Below are 21,843 nucleotides of genomic sequence, written 5' to 3' on the forward strand. Positions count from 1 at the left end.
GCGGGGGGGGGTCAATGTAAATAGTCCAGTGGCCATTTGATAAATTAATATATGTTGCCCTAAGAGCTGTGAAAAGTTGGTAGAATCTTAATTAAAATAATTCACAGCTGTAATGGCTGTCAAAGATGCTTCCACAAGTATTAACTCAGGGGGTGGAGACTTATCCAATTAGCCACAACAAATTGGAAAGTGTAATTTGTAACATATCATACATTTAGCAAAGTGTAATTTGTAACATATCATACATTTAGCAAAGTGTAATTTGTAACATATCATACATTTAGCAAAGTGTAATTTGTAACATATCATACATTTAGCAAAGTGTAATTTGTAACATATCATACATTTAGCAAAGTGTAATTTGTAACATATCATACATTTAGCAAAGTGTAATTTGTAACATATCATACATTTAGCAAAGTGTAATTTGTAACATATCATACATTTAGCAAAGTGTAATTTGTAACATATCATACATTTAGCAAAGTGTAATTTGTAACATATCATACATTTAGCAAAGTGTAATTTGTAACATATCATACATTTAGCAAAGTGTAATTTGTAACATATCATACATTTAGCAAAGTGTAATTTGTAACATATCATACATTTAGCAAAGCTGTAACATATTGTATGAATTGCAGTTCATAACATATCATATTTGTTTTCACATTTTGTTGCCTTAAAATTACATTTAAAAAGGGATTAAATTAGACAACCTTCTAGAACATTTCCAAATTAAGACGAAATAAAACAACGGAAATATCATAATTGGATAAGTTTCCACCCCCCTGAGTTAATATTTGTGGAAGCACCTTTGACAGCCATTACAGCTGTGAATCATTTTCATTAAGATTCTACCAACTTTGCACAACTCTTAGGGCAACATATATCCATAATTAAAAAAAAAATTCTCAGGCTCAGTAAATTTGATTGGGGATCATTGATGGACAGCGATTATTTAAACCTTGTCTCAGATTTCTTAAGCAGATTTAAGTCAGGACTGAGATTAGACCACTCAGGAACACTTAGCACCTCCATTCTGGTGTATATTTTGCATAAAAATGTGTGTAATTGTTCATCAAATGGCTACCCGGACTATCTGCATTGTCCCCACCCCACTCCCCCTGCTGCTCCTCTCTGTTTATTATCCATGCCTAGTCACTTTACCTCTATTAACTCAATTACCTCCACTAACCAGTGCCAATTTTATTTTATTGTTGCTCCTAATTATTTGTTATATTTCAATTTTTTTCTTAAATGTTGATGTCAAAGACACACCAGAATGGCTTCCCAAGAGGTGTTAAGTGGCAGCAGGTAGCCTAGTGGTTAGAGGGGTGGCAGGTAGCCGAGTGGTTAGAGGGGTGGCAGGTAGCCTGTTCTGGCCCTGAAGAAGGCAGTTAACCCACCGTTCCCTGCTAGTCCATCATTGTAAAGAAGAATTTGTTCTTAACTGACTTGCCTAGCTAAATTTACAGAAATTCAGTGGTCTAGACTCAGTATTGACTTGAAACTCAGAGACAGGGTCTGAATATTGCTGTCAATCAAATATTCCCTTCCAAATTTAGCTTGAGCAATGTTTTTCATGATATATGTTGCCCTAAGAGTTATGCAAAGTTGGTAGAATCTTATTCCAAATGATTCACAGCTGTAATGGCTGCCAAACGTGCTTCCTTCAAGTATTACAGTTTTTCCTTGGATGCTTGAACACATCTGTCCCAACAGAATTCCCTTTTTTAAAACAATAACGCACAGCCCCAAATGGAAACACGTTGGCCAAAATGACACATTTCATTTGCAAAATGCATTAAGACTCTCAAAACATTAAATATGTCAAAATCAGCTACCTCCATCAAAACATACTTGTTAGTTAAAAGTTATTTCAATCAATCATTACACGATGGCCCAATAAATACTAACTACAACTATCAATATACCTAACATGGTCAACCCTCTTTTATATGTCTGTGCCATTTGTTGATACTAGAATTATAGTATGCACCATTAAAGGCAAGTAAACATATTAGCACAGCATGGGTTGTACTATTTTTTCCTAAAATGATTGTACCAAAGATGTCCCATACAGAAAGAATGTCAGTCAAGAGCATGAATATCCAGAAACAAAAGGCTTTATTTGGCCTTTCTCCCTTTTGACCTGAGAGCTGAACTATTTTCCTCTACGGGCCCCGCTACCTCTCCTTTGTCCTTGTCCTTGGTCCATTCTTGCAAACAGCAACTCAGAAGTGACCACTCTTATGCATGAATAAGAATTGATTGCTGAATGAAAAATTGTACAAAGAAGTTTTGTGCAGAAGAGGTTCACAATCATGGGAGTCATTTGTATCAGCTGTGACCAAATGTTTTGATTTGGTTTGTTATGATTTACTCAATTGAATTTTTATCTTTTATGGAGAATAGTGTTTACAGTTTTGCCTGTTTTGCCTCCCATTTGTGTTGTGTTTGAAAGCAATGAGAAATGACTTAGTTTTGTACAAAGTAATCTGTGTTTGCTCATGAGGTTATGTTGGAGATCAAGTGGACCCGGTCTCAGTAAAAGTGTGTTACTAATCCAGAAGAAGTGCAACTGGTCTTTTCTAAACTGTAACTGTCAGTTTTTTTCATAATTTTTAAAAATGTGCTTTAACTTTCTTTCATTGTAGTAAAACAATCTAAATGAATCCCTTTGACCTTTAATGTAGACATTTTTGAAAAAAGTCAAGGGGGTGTAGACTTTCTATAGGCACCATAAGAAATGTAACCCACTGATTTACGTTTACTATGTTACGTCTACCCCTGAGTCTAGGTTGGAGGGATGTAGAACTATGGTAGTTAAAGAGGGGGAGAGAAAGAAAGAGATTCAATGGATTTTGCCCAGTACACTTGCAAGGTTTCCAAGAAGATCCAGCAGGACAAGGAGAGAGGATATGAGGAAGGGGTAGCATGGTCCATTCGGGTTGGATGTACCAAAATAAGTGACCACAAAGGGCGATGTGGCTCAAGGGAACCGGGCAGGGATTTCACACAAGACCGCTGTTGTGTAGGGAGAGAGCGGCGGACATCTAGGTGATGCATGCGGGGTCAGTGATGCACCAAGACGAGTGTGGTGGATTCCAGCAACCCGCCGCTGCAGAGAGCGAAGCCCGCTAGCTTACCGCCGGCCGAGATGGCGCATGGATAGCGGATCCCTTCATACTACAAAACATGACCAAGCCTTTATAACAAAACCTGCAGTTTGGGAGCTAAACTAAGGAATTCGATGCTTGCACTAGCAGGAAGAATACAAACCCGCATTTCCATTGAGACTCAGAGGCTTCTGGATGAGAAAGGATGCCATCTCCATAAAACCTATCATACATAGCTAACGGAGAGGGCCAGCTTGCGTTTTTTCCACCATACTAGATTGGTTTGAGTAGGCAGGTTGTGATTCGTGAACCACAAGCTGTAACGATGTTGGTGAGATGCCACCGGAGCAAGCTATCGGTGTGGGCCGTTCTGTGTGTGCTCGTGTTATGCTGGCTCTACATTTTCCCAGTGTACAGACTCCGGAGCGACAAGGAGATAGTTGATGAAGTGCTGCGGCAGGGACAAGTATGGCAGAGGAACCAGACGGACATCGATCTGTTCAGGTGGGTTTTCACTCATCTCAAAACATTAGGCCTATGCGATTTGGCCCTCATAAATAATTCATAGCAATATTAACATTCTACAATATAGCAGAACATTATTACATGATTGTGTCCAAGTAGCCTATCATCTCCTACAGTCTATTTATGCACATAACAAGACAATACATAGGCTAATTATAATAATAATGTTTATTCAATGGAAAAAGAGGAATGGAAATGGTGAAAATAAAATCTATAACGATCAAGCTGAATCTCCAGGGCACAACAGTTACGGTATGGTAGGCCCATTTGTTGTATCTAGTCGCATTTTCACGAGAATATGACGGGATTCGTAAACTAATGCACTGAGGAAAGCAGATGAGGGAAATGCGCAGAACGTGGCACCTGCACGGAAAGGCACAGAGACGCGTGTTATGATGGTGCAAGAGGGAATTAGAATAATTGAATAGGATCTCTATGGTTCAGCACGTTTGGAGTTGAAAAGGTTGCCTCGCAGCCGAAGCTGTGTGTGTGTCCATTTAAACGACAGAAATGCAACTGTACTGGTGGTGCTGAATCTAGGACAAAGTAACCATCAACAACCAGCCTTTTTCCATTTGCCATTTCCACACTTCCACGCTTCAAATTCGCCAATTGACGCCCACAGTTTGACTGAAGATGATATTTTTGATCATATCTGCGCAGACTCCTAATTGATTCCTAATGCATTTCCACTACTCAGGCTTCCCCACAGTAGGCCTACTGTCGATGCAGACAGGATTTATGAAGCATGTATGAATGTGTCATTGTGTTAAAATAGCATGCATGACACTTGGACACTGTATCAATTGAGACAGTTGTCTCATGATCTGAATTATAGTTGACAGTGCCCACTCTGCAATGAGTGTTAATTTAATCAATAGAGAATGCTCAAATTACATGTGGCCCAGAGTCCCGGACTGGTAACTATAATTCAGATCAAGAGACCGTCTCAATTTATACATTGTCTGAGTGTCACTCAATGACAAATTCTCTTCTCATTTTGACTGTCTATTTATAGCTCAAGGTTAAAGGTTTCCCATATTTACCACAGATCTTGGTGCAGCTTACCCTCCCCAAATCCCAAACTCACACATAAGTGATGACACCCTAAATTGACATTAGATCAGTGTTGAGATACAACATCATCATACTTCCTCTCTCGTTACAGGAAGCTGCTTTCAGAGTGCTGTGACCCAAGGAGAATGTTTGCGGTGACCAAGCAGAATTCACCTATGGGGAAGGTCCTGTGGTACGATGGAGAGTTTTACCACTCACACACAGTCAACAATGAGACCTACTCTCTCTTTGTGCAGGTAGGCCTCTACTCTGGTCCTGGAGGCCAGCAGTGTACAGGCTTTTGTTCCAGCCCAAATCTAACACACCTAAAAACACAATAATATATTTGTGTGTGTGTGTTTGTATGTGTTTGTGTTTGTGATCACACTTGCATGGTCACTGATGGTAGTGTAGAGAATTTGTGGGTTGTCCATGTGTGGAATTGAACTCCAAACCCCCTGACCCCAATAAAAACACACCAACCATAGTCTGTGTTAATGGTCAACACTCTTTTAAGATTTTTAACAAGGGCAGGTTCTCTACAGTAACTTGCTTCACATTGATGGCCATAAATATATGGGGCGGCAGCATAGCCTAGTGGTTAGAACGTTGGACTAGTAACCGGAAGGTTGTAAGTTCAAACCCCCGAGCTGACAAGGTACAAATCTGTTGTTCTACTCCTGAACAGGCAGTTAACCCACTAGAGGCTGTCATTGAAAATAAGAATTTGTTCTTAACTGACTTGCCTAGTTAAATAAAGGTTAAAATAAATGTAACAATTTAATGAGTTTTTCACCACCTTCCCTTTCACCCAAGCTCAACGGTGAAAATCCCCACGCTATCACCCTTTTCACAGGTGTCCAAGATAACATCATTACAATCTCACTAAAACAATAAGTGAACTATATACACTGAGAAGTGAGTCTAACCTTTGCAACATACACTGTAAAACCATAAAACATGTGACACGTCCATAACCTAACTGCCAGTGTTTAAAACCAATAGGCATTTAGATTTGCCAATAAATGTTCTCATCTTAAACACAGGTGTTTAAACATGACAGTCAGCTGTTTCCAGTTAGTGTCCAACCAGGAGAACACTAACGATTGTCGTTGGTGGAAGAAGGTGAGGACCAAGGTGCAGCGGGGTACGTGTTTTGCATTTTATTAAATATAACTGAACACTAGGTAACAAACGGCACAACCGAAACAGCTCCGTCAGGTACGGCACAACCGAAACAGCTCCGTCAGGTGCAACACACACTAAACAGAAAATAACTACCCACAACCCATAGTGGGAAGACAGGCTGCCTAAGTATGGTTCTCAATCAGAGACAACGACAGACAGCTGTCCCTGATTGAGAACCATACCCGGCCAAAAACAAAGAAATACAAAAACATAGAAAAAATAACATAGAACGCCCACCCTAGTCACACCCTGGCCTAACCAAAATAGAGCATAAAAAGCCTCTCTGTGGCAAGGGCGTGACAAACACCTATATCTGCTAAGTGTTCAGATTTGAACCACTAGAATTGACTTTCCCATCGTCCTGTTTGGAGTGCATCTAATACTTAGAAATTGATGTGACTTTCAATGCCTTTTATTCAGATCAGTGTTAGTAATGTCTGTCACCTTACCTACATTTCAGCACAACTGAAAAGGGCCCGGTTTCCTGATAGCGATGGCTAACGAGTGTTTTAACGATGCATCTTTCCTGCAACGGCCGAAGATGTAACATGCGTTTCCTAAAACACCACTCAGAGAGAACGGTCGCTAACGGCGTCGTTGGAGCATGTGTCGATCGATACTGATAAGATCAAAATAAAGGGAGCGCTGCTCTCGGATCAGCTTTCTCCATTCAAATCTTTCCTTAACATTATAATCTTTTCACAATACTGATGACAGATCAGCTCCTACAGAGATATTATCACCTATGGCTGCAAATGTTGAGGTGGCTTATTCTAATGCTTACCCAATAACCCAACTAGGCCATAACTGAAGGCTGAGGAGAACTAGGCCATAAATGAAGGCTGAGGAGAACTAGGCCATAACTGAAGGCTGAGGAGAACTAGGCCATAACTGAAGGCTGAGGAGAACTAGGCCATAACTGAAGGCTGAGGAGAACTAGGCCATAACTGAAGGCTGAGGAGAACTAGGCCATAACTGAAGGCTGAGGAGACCTAGGCCATAACTGAAGGCTGAGGAGAACTAGGCAATAACTGGGCAAAGGAGAACTAGGCCACAACTGAAGGCTGAGGAGAACTAGGCCATAACTGGGCAAAGGAGAACTAGGCCACAACTGAAGGCTGAGGAGAACTAGGCCATAACTGAAGGCTGAGGAGAACTAGGCCATAACTGAAGGCTGAGGAGACCTAGGCCATAACTGAAGGCTGAGGATAACTAGGCCATAACTGAAGTCTGAGGATAACTAGGCCATAACTGAAGGCTGAGGAGAACTAGGCCACAACTGAAGGCTGAGGAGAACTAGGCCATAACTGAAGGCTGAGGAGAACTAGGCCATAACTGAAGGCTGAGGAGAACTAGGCCATAAATGAAGTCTGAGGAGAACTAGGCCATAACTGAAGGCTGAGGAGAACTAGGCCATAACTGAAGGCTGAGGAGAACTAGGCCATAAATGAAGTCTGAGGAGAACTAGGCCATAACTGAAGGCTGAGGAGAACTAGGCCATAACTGAAGGCTGAGGAGAACTAGGCCATAACTGAAGGCTGAGGAGAACTAGGCCATAACTGAAGGGTGAGGAGAACTAGGCCATAACTGAAGGCTGAGGAGACCTAGGCCATAACTGAAGGCTGAGGAGAACTAGGCAATAACTGGGCAAAGGAGAACTAGGCCACAACTGAAGGCTGAGGAGAACTAGGCCATAACTGGGCAAAGGAGAACTAGGCCACAACTGAAGGCTGAGGAGAACTAGGCCATAACTGAAGGCTGAGGAGAACTAGGCCATAACTGGGCAAAGGAGAACTAGGCCACAACTGAAGGCTGAGGAGAACTAGGCCATAACTGAAGGCTGAGGAGAACTAGGCCATAACTGAAGGCTGAGGAGAACTAGGCCATAACTGAAGTCTGAGGAGAACTAGGCCAAAACGGAAGGCTGAGAAGAACTAGGCCATAACTGAAGGCTGAGGATAACTAGGCCATAACTGAAGGCTGAGGAGAACTAGACCATAACTGAAGGCTGAGGAGAACTAGGCCATAAATGAAGTCTGAGGAGAACTAGGCCATAACTGAAGGCTGAGGAGAACTAGGCCATAACTGAAGGCTGAGGAGAACTAGGCCATAACTGAAGGCTGAGGAGAACTAGGCCATAACTGAAGGGTGAGGAGAACTAGGCCATAACTGAAGGCTGAGGAGACCTAGGCCATAACTGAAGGCTGAGGAGAACTAGGCAATAACTGGGCAAAGGAGAACTAGGCCACAACTGAAGGCTGAGGAGAACTAGGCCATAACTGGGCAAAGGAGAACTAGGCCACAACTGAAGGCTGAGGAGAACTAGGCCATAACTGAAGGCTGAGGAGAACTAGGCCATAACTGGGCAAAGGAGAACTAGGCCACAACTGAAGGCTGAGGAGAACTAGGCCATAACTGAAGGCTGAGGAGAACTAGGCCATAACTGAAGGCTGAGGAGAACTAGGCCATAACTGAAGTCTGAGGAGAACTAGGCCAAAACGGAAGGCTGAGAAGAACTAGGCCATAACTGAAGGCTGAGGATAACTAGGCCATAACTGAAGGCTGAGGAGAACTAGACCATAACTGAAGGCTGAGGAGAACTAGGCCATAACTGAAGGCTGAGGAGAACTAGGCCATAACTGAAGTCTGAGGAGAACTAGTCCATAACTGAAGGCTGAGGATAACTAGGCCATAACTGAAGTCTGAGGATAACTAGGCCATAACTGAAGGCTGAGGAGAACTAGGCCATAACTGAAGTCTGAGGATAACTAGGCCATAACTGAAGGCTGAGGAGAACTAGGCCATAACTGAAGGCTGAGGAGAACTAGGCCATAACTGAAGTCTGAGGAGAACTAGGCCATAACTGAAGGCTGAGGAGAACTAGGCCATAACTGAAGTCTGAGGAGAACTAGGCCATAACTGAAGGCTGAGGAGAACTAGGCCATAACTGAAGGCTGAGGAGAACTAGGCCATAACTGAAGGCTGAGGAGAACTAGGCCATAACTGAAGGCTGAGGAGAACTAGGCCATAACTGGGCAAAGGAGAACTAGGCCACAACTGAAGGCTGAGGAGAACTAGGCCATAACTGAAGGCTGAGGAGAACTAGGCCATAACTGGGCAAAGGAGAACTAGGCCACAACTGAAGGCTGAGGAGAACTAGGCCATAACTGAAGGCTGAGGAGAACTAGGCCATAACTGGGCAAAGGAGAACTAGGCCACAACTGAAGGCTGAGGAGAACTAGGCCATAACTGAAGGCTGAGGAGAACTAGGCCATAACTGGGCAAAGGAGAACTAGGCCACAACTGAAGGCTGAGGAGAACTAGGCCATAACTGAAGGCTGAGGAGAACTAGGCCATAACTGGGCAAAGGAGAACTAGGCCACAACTGAAGGCTGAGGAGAACTAGGCCATAACTGAAGGCTGAGGAGAACTAGGCCATAACTGAAGGCTGAGGATAACTAGGCCATAACTGAAGGCTGAGGAGAACTAGGCCATAACTGAAGGCTGAGGAGAACTAGGCCATAACTGAAGTCTGAGGAGAACTAGGCCAAAACGGAAGGCTGAGAAGAACTAGGCCATAACTGAAGGCTGAGGATAACTAGGCCATAACTGAAGGCTGAGGAGAACTAGACCATAACTGAAGGCTGAGGAGAACTAGGCCATAAATGAAGTCTGAGGAGAACTAGGCCATAACTGAAGGCTGAGGAGAACTAGGCCATAACTGAAGGCTGAGGAGAACTAGGCCATAACTGAAGGCTGAGGAGAACTAGGCCATAACTGAAGGGTGAGGAGAACTAGGCCATAACTGAAGGCTGAGGAGACCTAGGCCATAACTGAAGGCTGAGGAGAACTAGGCAATAACTGGGCAAAGGAGAACTAGGCCACAACTGAAGGCTGAGGAGAACTAGGCCATAACTGGGCAAAGGAGAACTAGGCCACAACTGAAGGCTGAGGAGAACTAGGCCATAACTGAAGGCTGAGGAGAACTAGGCCATAACTGGGCAAAGGAGAACTAGGCCACAACTGAAGGCTGAGGAGAACTAGGCCATAACTGAAGGCTGAGGAGAACTAGGCCATAACTGAAGGCTGAGGAGAACTAGGCCATAACTGAAGTCTGAGGAGAACTAGGCCAAAACGGAAGGCTGAGAAGAACTAGGCCATAACTGAAGGCTGAGGATAACTAGGCCATAACTGAAGGCTGAGGAGAACTAGACCATAACTGAAGGCTGAGGAGAACTAGGCCATAAATGAAGTCTGAGGAGAACTAGGCCATAACTGAAGGCTGAGGAGAACTAGGCCATAACTGAAGGCTGAGGAGAACTAGGCCATAACTGAAGGCTGAGGAGAACTAGGCCATAACTGAAGGGTGAGGAGAACTAGGCCATAACTGAAGGCTGAGGAGACCTAGGCCATAACTGAAGGCTGAGGAGAACTAGGCAATAACTGGGCAAAGGAGAACTAGGCCACAACTGAAGGCTGAGGAGAACTAGGCCATAACTGGGCAAAGGAGAACTAGGCCACAACTGAAGGCTGAGGAGAACTAGGCCATAACTGAAGGCTGAGGAGAACTAGGCCATAACTGGGCAAAGGAGAACTAGGCCACAACTGAAGGCTGAGGAGAACTAGGCCATAACTGAAGGCTGAGGAGAACTAGGCCATAACTGAAGGCTGAGGAGAACTAGGCCATAACTGAAGGCTGAGGAGAACTAGGCCATAACTGAAGGCTGAGGAGAACTAGGCCATAACTGGGCAAAGGAGAACTAGGCCACAACTGAAGGCTGAGGAGAACTAGGCCATAACTGAAGGCTGAGGAGAACTAGGCCATAACTGGGCAAAGGAGAACTAGGCCACAACTGAAGGCTGAGGAGAACTAGGCCATAACTGAAGGCTGAGGAGAACTAGGCCATAACTGGGCAAAGGAGAACTAGGCCACAACTGAAGGCTGAGGAGAACTAGGCCATAACTGAAGGCTGAGGAGAACTAGGCCATAACTGGGCAAAGGAGAACTAGGCCACAACTGAAGGCTGAGGAGAACTAGGCCATAACTGAAGGCTGAGGAGAACTAGGCCATAACTGAAGGCTGAGGATAACTAGGCCATAACTGAAGGCTGAGGAGAACTAGGCCATAACTGAAGGCTGAGGAGAACTAGGCCATAACTGAAGTCTGAGGAGAACTAGGCCAAAACGGAAGGCTGAGAAGAACTAGGCCATAACTGAAGGCTGAGGATAACTAGGCCATAACTGAAGGCTGAGGAGAACTAGACCATAACTGAAGGCTGAGGAGAACTAGGCCATAAATGAAGTCTGAGGAGAACTAGGCCATAACTGAAGGCTGAGGAGAACTAGGCCATAACTGAAGGCTGAGGAGAACTAGGCCATAACTGAAGGCTGAGGAGAACTAGGCCATAACTGAAGGGTGAGGAGAACTAGGCCATAACTGAAGGCTGAGGAGACCTAGGCCATAACTGAAGGCTGAGGAGAACTAGGCAATAACTGGGCAAAGGAGAACTAGGCCACAACTGAAGGCTGAGGAGAACTAGGCCATAACTGGGCAAAGGAGAACTAGGCCACAACTGAAGGCTGAGGAGAACTAGGCCATAACTGAAGGCTGAGGAGAACTAGGCCATAACTGGGCAAAGGAGAACTAGGCCACAACTGAAGGCTGAGGAGAACTAGGCCATAACTGAAGGCTGAGGAGAACTAGGCCATAACTGAAGGCTGAGGAGAACTAGGCCATAACTGAAGTCTGAGGAGAACTAGGCCAAAACGGAAGGCTGAGAAGAACTAGGCCATAACTGAAGGCTGAGGATAACTAGGCCATAACTGAAGGCTGAGGAGAACTAGACCATAACTGAAGGCTGAGGAGAACTAGGCCATAACTGAAGGCTGAGGAGAACTAGGCCATAACTGAAGTCTGAGGAGAACTAGTCCATAACTGAAGGCTGAGGATAACTAGGCCATAACTGAAGTCTGAGGATAACTAGGCCATAACTGAAGGCTGAGGAGAACTAGGCCATAACTGAAGGCTGAGGAGAACTAGGCCATAACTGAAGGCTGAGGAGAACTAGGCCATAACTGAAGGCTGAGGATAACTAGGCCATAACTGAAGTCTGAGGAGAACTAGGCCATAACTGAAGGCTGAGGAGAACTAGGCCATAACTGAAGGCTGAGGAGAACTAGGCCATAACTGAAGGCTGAGGAGAACTAGGCCATAACTGAAGGCTGAGGAGAACTAGGCCATAACTGAAGGCTGAGGAGAACTAGGCCATAACTGAAGGCTGAGGAAAACTAGGCCATAACTGAAGGCTGAGGAGAACTAGGCCATAACTGAAGGCTGAGGAGAACTAGGCCATAACTGAAGGCTGAGGAGAACTAGGCCATAACTGAAGGCTGAGGAGAACTAGGCCATAACTGAAGGCCTTATGACATGTATAGTATGTGGTCATAAAGGGTTTACTTTGAATTATTATTTATTTATATATTATATATTATTATTTGTTATTATATTTAATTTATTTATTTACACTTTTTAATTGGGGATCCTAATGAATCAAATAAATCCTAATTAAAAGTAAACCCTTTATAACCACATACCATACATTTAATACATTTGGTATGAAAATCCTGGCTCATGGGCCACATCAGACCTGCAAGTCACAATAAATACATTAAATAAATAACTCATCCTTGGGTCCAATCAAAACACAGCAAATAAAATGCATAATATAACATAATATACATAACACTACATAATACTACACAACACTACATAATACTACATAAAACTACATAACACTACATAACACTACACAACACTACATAATACTACATAAAACTACATAACACTACATAATACTACACAACACTACATAATACTACATAAAACTACATAACACTACATAATACTACATAAAACTACATAATACTACACAACACTACATAAAACTACATAACACTGCATAACACTACATAAAACTACATAACACTACATAATACTACACAACACCACATAAAACTACATAACACTGCATAACACTACATAAAACTACATAACACTGCATAATACTACACAACACTACATAAAACTACATAACACTGCATAACACTACATAAAACTACATAACACTACATAACACTACATAATACTACATAAAACTACATAACACTACATAATACTACACAACACTACATGAAACTACATAACACTGCATAACACTACATAATACTACATAACACTACATAATACTACATAACATTACATAATACTGCATCATCTCCTGCCTCTGCCTCACGCTTCAGAAACGGGAGATGGCTCCTGCCCTATAAGCCCTTCCTACATAATACAATACAAAATATATAAAAATGGCTGTGTCTCTTCACACTCCTCGTTGTTCCGTAAGGTGTTCTTTTATACGTTTTTATGCTAGCTTGAGTTACCTGGGGTGGCAGAGAGTTCCATGTCGTCATGTCTATATGTAATACGGTGTTTCCCAGCCTGTACTGGACCTGGGGACTGGGAAAACCTCAGATTGCATGTATTGTGTTGTACCAATGAGTGTCCGAACTGTGTGACAACTGCTTGAACAGACAGTTTGCTACCGAAAAACACATCAACACCTCACACAAAGACCAATAGTGATGCAGTCAGTCTCTCCTCAACTCTGAGCCAGGAGAGACTGACATGCATGTTACTGACATTCACTCTCTGTGCACATCTAAGTGAGATACCTGCTGCTTTGTTCTGGACCAACTGCAATTGACTTATGTCCCTCTCCGCCGCACATGACCACATAACTGGGCAGTAGTCACCGCAGCAGGCCGTTTGCCTCTTGGTAGGCCGTCATTGTAAATAAGAATTAGTTCTTACTTGACTTGACTAGTTCAATAAAGGTTCATTAAAAATAACTAACTAAATGAGTCCAGATGTGACAGAACTAGGACCTGTCTGGTCCACTGAGATGTCCAGAAAGCACAACCACAGACCTCTTCTCATTTCAGCAACCATTGAGTCTATATGTTTTTACCATGACAGCTTGATTGACACATTTAAAAAAAAAATAGATCTAGATGAGGTTTAGGGTTGAGTGAGTGATTTGTCTGAAAAGATACTGATCACCAGCCTATCGCTAGTTAACCCATTGTAAAACTGACTGGAGCTCTATGGGTGTCAATTATTTATTTTACTGTCATAGCCGACGTGTATACTGTTGAGTCATCAGTGTACATAGACACACAGGCCTTATTCAAGGTCATCAACCTAGTGTAACAGTAAACCAGTAAGGGGGAATGTCAATAGTCTGTGGTTTCCTCTCCTTGTCCCCTCTCCTTCAGTCTGCACTGGTCTGAAAAGAGTCGAGAGGTGAAAATGTGTTTAGTTGAAGGAGAGGAGACACGGTAGAGGAATCTATTTTAGATGATTGAGATACCCCCTAAATTACTCAGAAGGGTATAAGGGAACTTAAAAATGCTTCATCCATCTAGAGACTAAAGAAGGGAACAGATTGTGCTGTTAGGAAATGATTTGTCATAGGTCACGAGCCCCAGGGAACATGGGAATATGACACCCTGAATGCAAGCTGTGGGATTTGAGATGGATGCCACTTCATCATGACAGAGAGGACATAAAGGAGGATGTGAAAACCCTCATTGGAGATTGGATCAGATAACCAGAGATATTCAGTCCTCAAAATGTGGAGAAAACCACAGATGGGTTGTCAAATTGTGGCACTCATCAGATATATCCATTAGCCTGTATCGGCCTACATGTTTTCTGCCAGGTGGTGTGTGTGTCTGTGTGTGTGTGTGTGTGTGTGTCTGTGTGTGTGTGCGTGTGTCTGTGTGTGTGTGTGTTCTAAGCAGAACATTGAGAGTAATAATGAAATAAATGTTGGACTCTTCCTCTTTCATTTGTATCTGTCTCTCTGGTTACTAACAACAGACCATCCCTTGTTACTGGGAGCAGAACATGCATTATGACCCCCCCCCCCCCACCCCCCAACCCCCCACCCCGTTGCAGGTGTTAATGGTTTCAAGGAGAGATGGAAAAAGCTACTGTGAGTCCCAGCCCCCAGGACTGTTGATGCGTGGCCTGCTCGCCCACTACTACCTAGCCTGCTCGCCCACTACTACCTAGCCCTGAGAAAACTCTAGTGTGACAAGACAACTGTTGTTGTTATTCTAGGTAGGGACAATGTGTAGAGGGGGGTGTAGGTGTGTGTCTGTGTTAAGGCAAGTGTCTGGATGTGTGTGTGGTGTGTGTCTTGTGTGATTGTATGTGTGTGTGCTGTATTCTGAGTGGGAGAAGATGAGGAGGAATAGAGAGAAAACAATTCCACTGCAGAGGGAGAGAGAAACGGCAGCATTTTAGCTACATAACCAAAAAGACATTTCCAGAAAAACAACAATCTACAGCCTAGGATATTCATTCATTACACATATATGTATTGTACATTCATGTGACTCAATGCTACACTCTTAGAGAAAAGGGTTCCAAAAGGGTTCTTCAGAAGTCCCCATAGGAGAACCCTTTTTGGTTCTAGGTAGAACCCTTTCGGGTTCCATGTTGAACCATCTGCGGAAAGGCTTCTACATGGATCCCAAAAGAGTTCTACCTGGAACACAAATGGTTCTACCCAAATGGAACCAAAAAGGGTTCTTCATAGGTTACTCCTATGGGGACAGACGAATAACCCTTTTAGGTTCTAGATATCACCTTTTTTAAAATAAAAGTGTAAAAGGGGCGTGTTTAGACAGTGTGTCAGAGATGGAGGAGGTGAAGTGTGTGTGTAATTTGTGCCATAAGGTCATGGTTCGTTATCTACACCAAGTCCACAGACAGAAGAGGAGAGGAAGTAGGGAATCAACTCAAACACAAAGTTCCTTAATACATATTGGGTTACAAATGTTACCATAGGCGACACTGAAGATATTTTGAATTCCTTCTACATTGTTTTCAGTTCCCGAAAAAAGGGATAAAGTCAGAGTTACTTGCGTTCTCTTTTGTTCCTCGCTCTATCCCTCTCTTGCTCCCACTCCTCTCTCATTTGCTCAGATATGCCATCTTAAAAAAAAATCTCTCTCTTTGTCTCTCACACCCTAATGTTCTCCATCTCCCCTTCTCTTCCTCAACCCCCTCTCCCCTCCTCTCTCTTTCTCTCTCTCTCTCTGTATCTCCCCCCACACACTCCTGATTGAGCTCTGCTGAACCTATTTGGGGTCATGGTGATCACTCATTTATCTTTTTCTCCATGGCTACCCACTGGACATGAACGTCATCTCAACGTTGTCACGTTCGTCGTATGAATCAGACCAAGGCACAGCGTAGTATGCGTACATTCTTTATTATTATAAGAATGAACACTGAACAAACTAACCAAAATAACAAAATGACACGTGAAGCTATACAAATGAGTGCTGACAGGAAACTACACATAGACAAGAACCCACAAACACCAAAGGGAAATGGCTACCTAAATATGACCCCAATCAGAGACAATGATAAACAGCTGCCTCTGATTGGGAACCATATCAGGCCACCATACACATACAAATCACCTAGACATACAAAAAACCCTAGACATACAAAAACCCTAGACAATCCTAAAACTAGCGTACCCACCCTAGTCACACCCTGACCTAACCAACATATGAAGAAAACAGAGATATCTCAGGTCAGGGCGGGACAAACGTCTAGTTTTGATATACATTTGGTTGATATGTAAACTAATGTGAATTCAATGTGAAGTCAACAAACATGTCATTTGATTTAGGCTAAAAGTTGGTGGTACGGGGGGGGTGGGGTCTCTGGTCGTTGTGGGGGATTGGGAGGAATGTAAGGGGAGACTCGGGGGATGGGTGGGTGGGAGGGGGACTGGTAAGCAACCTCGGTTGCTAGGTGGGATGGAAAGGGGTGGGAGCCATGCTTTCTTCCGGTCCGGGAGAGGGGCTTTTATTGTGTGTGGGTGTGTGTCAGTCTCCCTACTAGTAAAGGTTGCCTTGACACCATCTAATGTACCTGTTTATGACTGAGGCATTGACGTTACAGCAATCCTCTTGAGAGGATCCAGAGAGATTGATCCAGAGAGTGTGTGTGCGTGTCACTGTGCGCTGGCGTGTAAGTCCTGTGAGATCTGTGTGCTGTGTTTGCAGAGCATGTGAGTGAGTGTGTGTCAAGTGCGTGTTTGTGTACCCTATCCTCCCACGTCCTAACCACCAGTGGCTACTCACCCACACACACATTATACACAAGGACAGCTCTAGACAGCACTGTATAATCACTGCCTGACAAAAATAGAGCCTGAAGCAGGGAAGAGGAGGCACACACTCACATACTCACTCACTCACACACACACACTCAAGTATTCATACACTATTTGCCTACTTTTTCCCTGTGCATGAATGTTATAAACTCATAAACCCTCTCTGTTGAGCGATGTCTCTCTCTCTCTCTCCCTCTCTCTCTCTCTCTCTCTCTCTTTTGACATGGACACACACACTTGGGTCGTCATGAGTAGGACTAACTTTTCTATGTCAGGCGGAGCACTAATTGCAGGTCTGGGCATAGAGAGCGAGCCATGCCTGACCAGAACTGGCAGTGCCACCAAGCTCATGGGCACAGCAAAACAGAGCCCTTCTGACCACGCAGTGAAGCGTTGGCATCGCCGTCTATTGGAGGAATGTGTCATTTAGGAGTTGGCTGATTAATGGAGAAGCTTTGTTAGCTTTGATCACATAGAAAGGGCTTTTAGGCTTTTAGGCTGTGATGGCTTCTGTCCTGGTCAGTAGGGCTCATCATCTCTCATCCTCTCATTTGTTTGGTTAAAAATGTGTTGTTTTTTAAAGTATGGCCTGTTTTTTTTTAAACGTCCTGGTCTGTGTGTTGGCCCGTGCATTGGCCCGTGCATTGGCCCGTGTGTTGGTCTGTGTGTTGGCCCGTGCATTGGCCCGTGCATTGGCCCGTGCATTGGCCCGTGTGTTGGCCCGTGTGTTGGCCCGTGCGTTGGCCCGTGTGTTGGCCCGTGCGTTGGCCCGTGTGTTGGCCCGTGTGTTGGCCCGTGCACGGGCCCGTGCATTGGCCTGTGCATTGGCCCGTGCGTTGGCCCGTTCATTGGCCCGTGCGTTGGCCCGTGTGTTGGCCCGTGCATTGGCCCGTGCGTTGGCCCGTGCATTGGCCCGTGCATTGGCCTGTGCATTGGCCCGTGCGTTGGCCCGTGCATTGGCCCGTGCGTTGGCCCGTGCGTTGGCCCGTGCATTGGCCCGTGCGTTGGCCCGTGCATTGGCCCGTGCATTGGCCCGTGCATTGGCCCGTGCATTGGCCCGTGTGTTGGCCCGTGCATTGGCCCGTGCATTGGCCCGTGCATTGGCCCGTGCGTTGGCCCGTGCATTGGCCCGTGCGTTGGCCCGTGAGATGGCCCGTGAGATGGACCGTGTGTTGGTCTGTGTGTTGGCCCGTGCATTGGCCCGTGCGTTGGCCCGTGAGATGGACCGTGTGTTGGTCTGTGTTTTGGCCCGTGAGATGGACCGTGTGTTGGTCTGTGTTTTGGCCTTTGTTTTGGCCTGTGTTTTGGCTTGTGTTAGCCCTACTCTCATCTCATAATACTTCTCTCAGTGAGATATAATAAAAATATAACTAATGTTTGGATCACATGTGTTACAATGATATGGAGTGATATGTTCCCAGAGCTGTGAGCTGGCCATTGTTCTCCTCTAGCTGGCTCAGCCCCTTTCATGGTTCACCAGACACCCTGGGGGGAACACAGAGGGGGGGGGGGGGGGGGGGGGTGGTAGAGGAATAGGAGGATGAGGGGGTCTAGTCCTCCACTCCAAAGGGAATAATGAGAGCATTTGTTTCTCTCAGGACTCTGTTCATCGCTGGCACCGGCTCAAGCAGGGCGCAGACTCACAGCAACAGGCCAAATGAATAGAAAGGATTTGCCTCAAGAGGCACCCATAGACACCCCATTCACTGGCCATGCTTAGGCCCTTATGGTCGGCCTGTAATGGAGGTTGAGAAAGAGAGTACCCAGCTATCCGTCTGGGAACCTTCCAGGACTTTTAGTTCACATTCCTAGTACGTTCTAAATGTATAAAGTGCATTTGTTTATTTACTTTACATGCATCCACATTTAACTCATCACAAGAACTGGTCAAAATATTATAGCAATGGAAAATAAGTGAATGTCCTCTGTCCACTTAATGTTTGCTGTCTGTCTGTAGCAAACCGTGAGCAGACATTTATTGCTTCATACTTTTTTAGGAAAGTAGTCAACATTTACAGTACATTTGGAATCTATTCAGACCCCTTGACTTTTTCATTCACAATAAATCTATGATTTATTTTAGACAGGTCTAAAGAAGCATTAAATGAAGAAAATGTAGACTATTTCAGAAGAACAGAATAGCATATTCTGAGTTGTCCTTATGTTAGGTCCTGATCTGGATATGCCATATAGCTGTGGGCTACACTAGTTCATTTAGCAGACAAGATTTGCTTAAAATTCCATTATTTTATGTTATTTTATAGTATGAAGAATACAACTGAACAAGCTGAATAAAGTAGAAAGATATTTCTCCCAACGATTTGAGTGTTGCACATGCGGCTATTCTGTGTTGAGTGGTTAACATAGAAATAGGTACTCATATATGCTTCATTTAGAGTTATTCATGGAACTAGTTCTACAAACGTTGGGCTATATGTTTAGATTTTTTTAATACATTGTAAGGCTGGATGCGACATGAAAGGCATGTTTTTTGCTCAGGCTGCACAACACTTTATCAGTTTCTCTTTCACAATTTGACAAGCACTTGATAATGCCTCAAATTTCACAGCGGCAATCCCACTTTTGTGGTTACAAATGTGTCATAATGCACCCTAAAAAAGTCCATGCCTTTTGTGGCCAAGTGGCTGCTGTGCTCTTGGCACGGAGTGCTGCGTTGTGACCTTTCCCCTGAGTGCTGCGCTGTGCCCTTCCCCCTGAGTGCTGCACTGTGCCCTTCCCCCCTGAGTGCTGCGTTGTGCCCTTTCCCCGCGTGAGTCTGCGTTGTGCCTTTTCCCCTGAGTGCTGGCGTTGTGCCCTTTCCCCTGAGTGCTGCGTTGTGCACTTCCCCCTGAGTGCTTTGCGTTGTGCCCTTCCCCCTGAGTGCTGTGTTGTGCCCTTCCCCTGAGTGCTGCGTTGTGCCCTTCCCCTGAGTGCTGCGTTGTGCCCTTCCCCCTGAGTGCTGCGTTGTGCCCTTCCCCCTGAGTGCTGCGCACTCAAATCAAATCAAATTTTATTTGTCACATACACATGGTTAGCAGATGTTAATGCGAGTGTAGAGAAATGCTTGTGCTTCTAGTTCCGACAATGCAGTAATAACCAACAAGTAATCTAGCTAACAATTCCAAAACTACTACCTTATAGACACAAGTGTAAGGGGATAAAGAATATGTACATAAAGATATATGAATGAGTGATGGTACAGAGCGGCATAGGCAAGATACAGTAGATGGTATTGAGTGCAGTATATACATATGAGATGAGTATGTAAACAAAGTGGCATAGTTAAAGTGGCTAGTGATACATGTATTACATAAAGATGCAGTAGATGATATAGAGTACAGTATATACATATACATATGAGATGAATAATGTAGGGTATGTAAACATTATATTAGGTAGCATTGTTTAAAGTGGCTAGTGATATATTTTGCATAATTTCCCATCAATTCCCATTATTAAAGTGGCTGGAGTTGAGTCAGTGTGTTGGCAGCAGCCACTCAATGTTAGTGGTGGCTGTTTAACAGTCTGATGGCCTTGAGATAGAAGCTCCAAAGCACCTCTCACGCACATTGCTCTCTATCACGTGATCGAGTATTTCTCACAGGTTACAAGTGAAGACAGAAATATCTGGGACGCAATTGCCCGAGTCCAATTCCGAGATCCATATTGAAGATTTTGGAAGAACTGTTCACATTTACTTTCTGTCAACAAGATAAGTAGGCCTAACAAACAGCAAAAGCATTAGCCTATGTCAATAGTTATATTATCCCTCATAGTACAAAGGTTGACCTATTCTGTGTGAGAAATAAATATTCCAAACATAGTCTGGGACAGTTGTGGGATGCGATACATCCCATATTAATACAACCACTAGCATAAAAAAAAAACGTTTTCACGCAATGTGGTAGACACAACAGATCAGAACGTTTAGCTTTAAATGTTGATAAACTATTAGGCTATTTCTTCACATTATAAGCACAGCTTATTCGCACATGGTAGTAGGATCCATTAGTTCCATTAGTGGAAAACATGTGATTTATGCATGTAATTCTTTTATTATAAAGGTGTATTTTTATGGTGAAAATGATCTTCCCCAAACTTCAAACTCCCTCGCTGCTTATGTCTGCCAGTTAGGCTCTACACCCCTTGCAAACCTGGATTAATGTGCTTCATTTTAAAGAAGTTATTTGGCCACTTTAGTTGTGATACTCACATATAGGCCAAGAGCTAGGCTTACATGAGGTGTGCGACTATGATCACTTTTTTAACAAAAAGTTTTAAAAAATTCTTATGCTGGGCATCATTCACAAGTGATAATATATCATTCACAAGTGATAGGCTAATATTGTCACCCATCAGACTATTGTTGATTTAATCTTGTCTTTACATATACTAAATAATATGTGTGAAATGTCTTTTGATTTAGAATGGACCATTATCATGCACCTGTCTCCAAACAGGGGCAGCGGGGAAAATCATATCATCTATACACTTAAAAACATCTTAGGGCTGCAATCCCGTTAATGACAACAGCCAGTGAAAGTGCAGGGCACCAAATTCAAACAACAGAAATCTCATAATTAAATTATCCCAACGCTAGTGCAGGTCGAGCATTACTTCGGACAAAAACTTCAAAAATTATATTACAGGTCGAAGACACACTTCAACTAAGTATAGAATCAATCATTAGGATT

At 43.8% G+C, this 21,843-nt stretch overlaps 1 protein-coding gene across 3 annotated transcripts in view; it reads left to right on the top strand.

Annotated features, from left to right (window-relative positions):
- Positions 1 to 2,799: 2,799 nt before the first annotated feature.
- Positions 2,800 to 21,843, top strand: part of st8sia1 (ST8 alpha-N-acetyl-neuraminide alpha-2,8-sialyltransferase 1) — a 44,805-nt gene continuing 25,761 nt past the window's right edge. For all 3 annotated transcript variants that reach the window (XR_004207017.1, XR_004207016.1, XM_031815358.1), the window contains exons 1-2: positions 2,800 to 3,626; positions 4,816 to 4,960. Coding sequence is in view for 1 of the 3 variants with exons in the window: in XM_031815358.1 (XP_031671218.1) it covers positions 3,448 to 3,626; positions 4,816 to 4,960 (324 nt within the window). In the remaining 2 variants the exon portion in view is untranslated. The remainder of the gene's footprint in view (positions 3,627 to 4,815; positions 4,961 to 21,843) is intronic.

Source organism: Oncorhynchus kisutch, unplaced genomic scaffold, assembly GCF_002021735.2.
Source record: "Oncorhynchus kisutch isolate 150728-3 unplaced genomic scaffold, Okis_V2 Okis09a-Okis19a_hom, whole genome shotgun sequence".
NCBI lineage: Eukaryota > Metazoa > Chordata > Actinopteri > Salmoniformes > Salmonidae > Oncorhynchus > Oncorhynchus kisutch.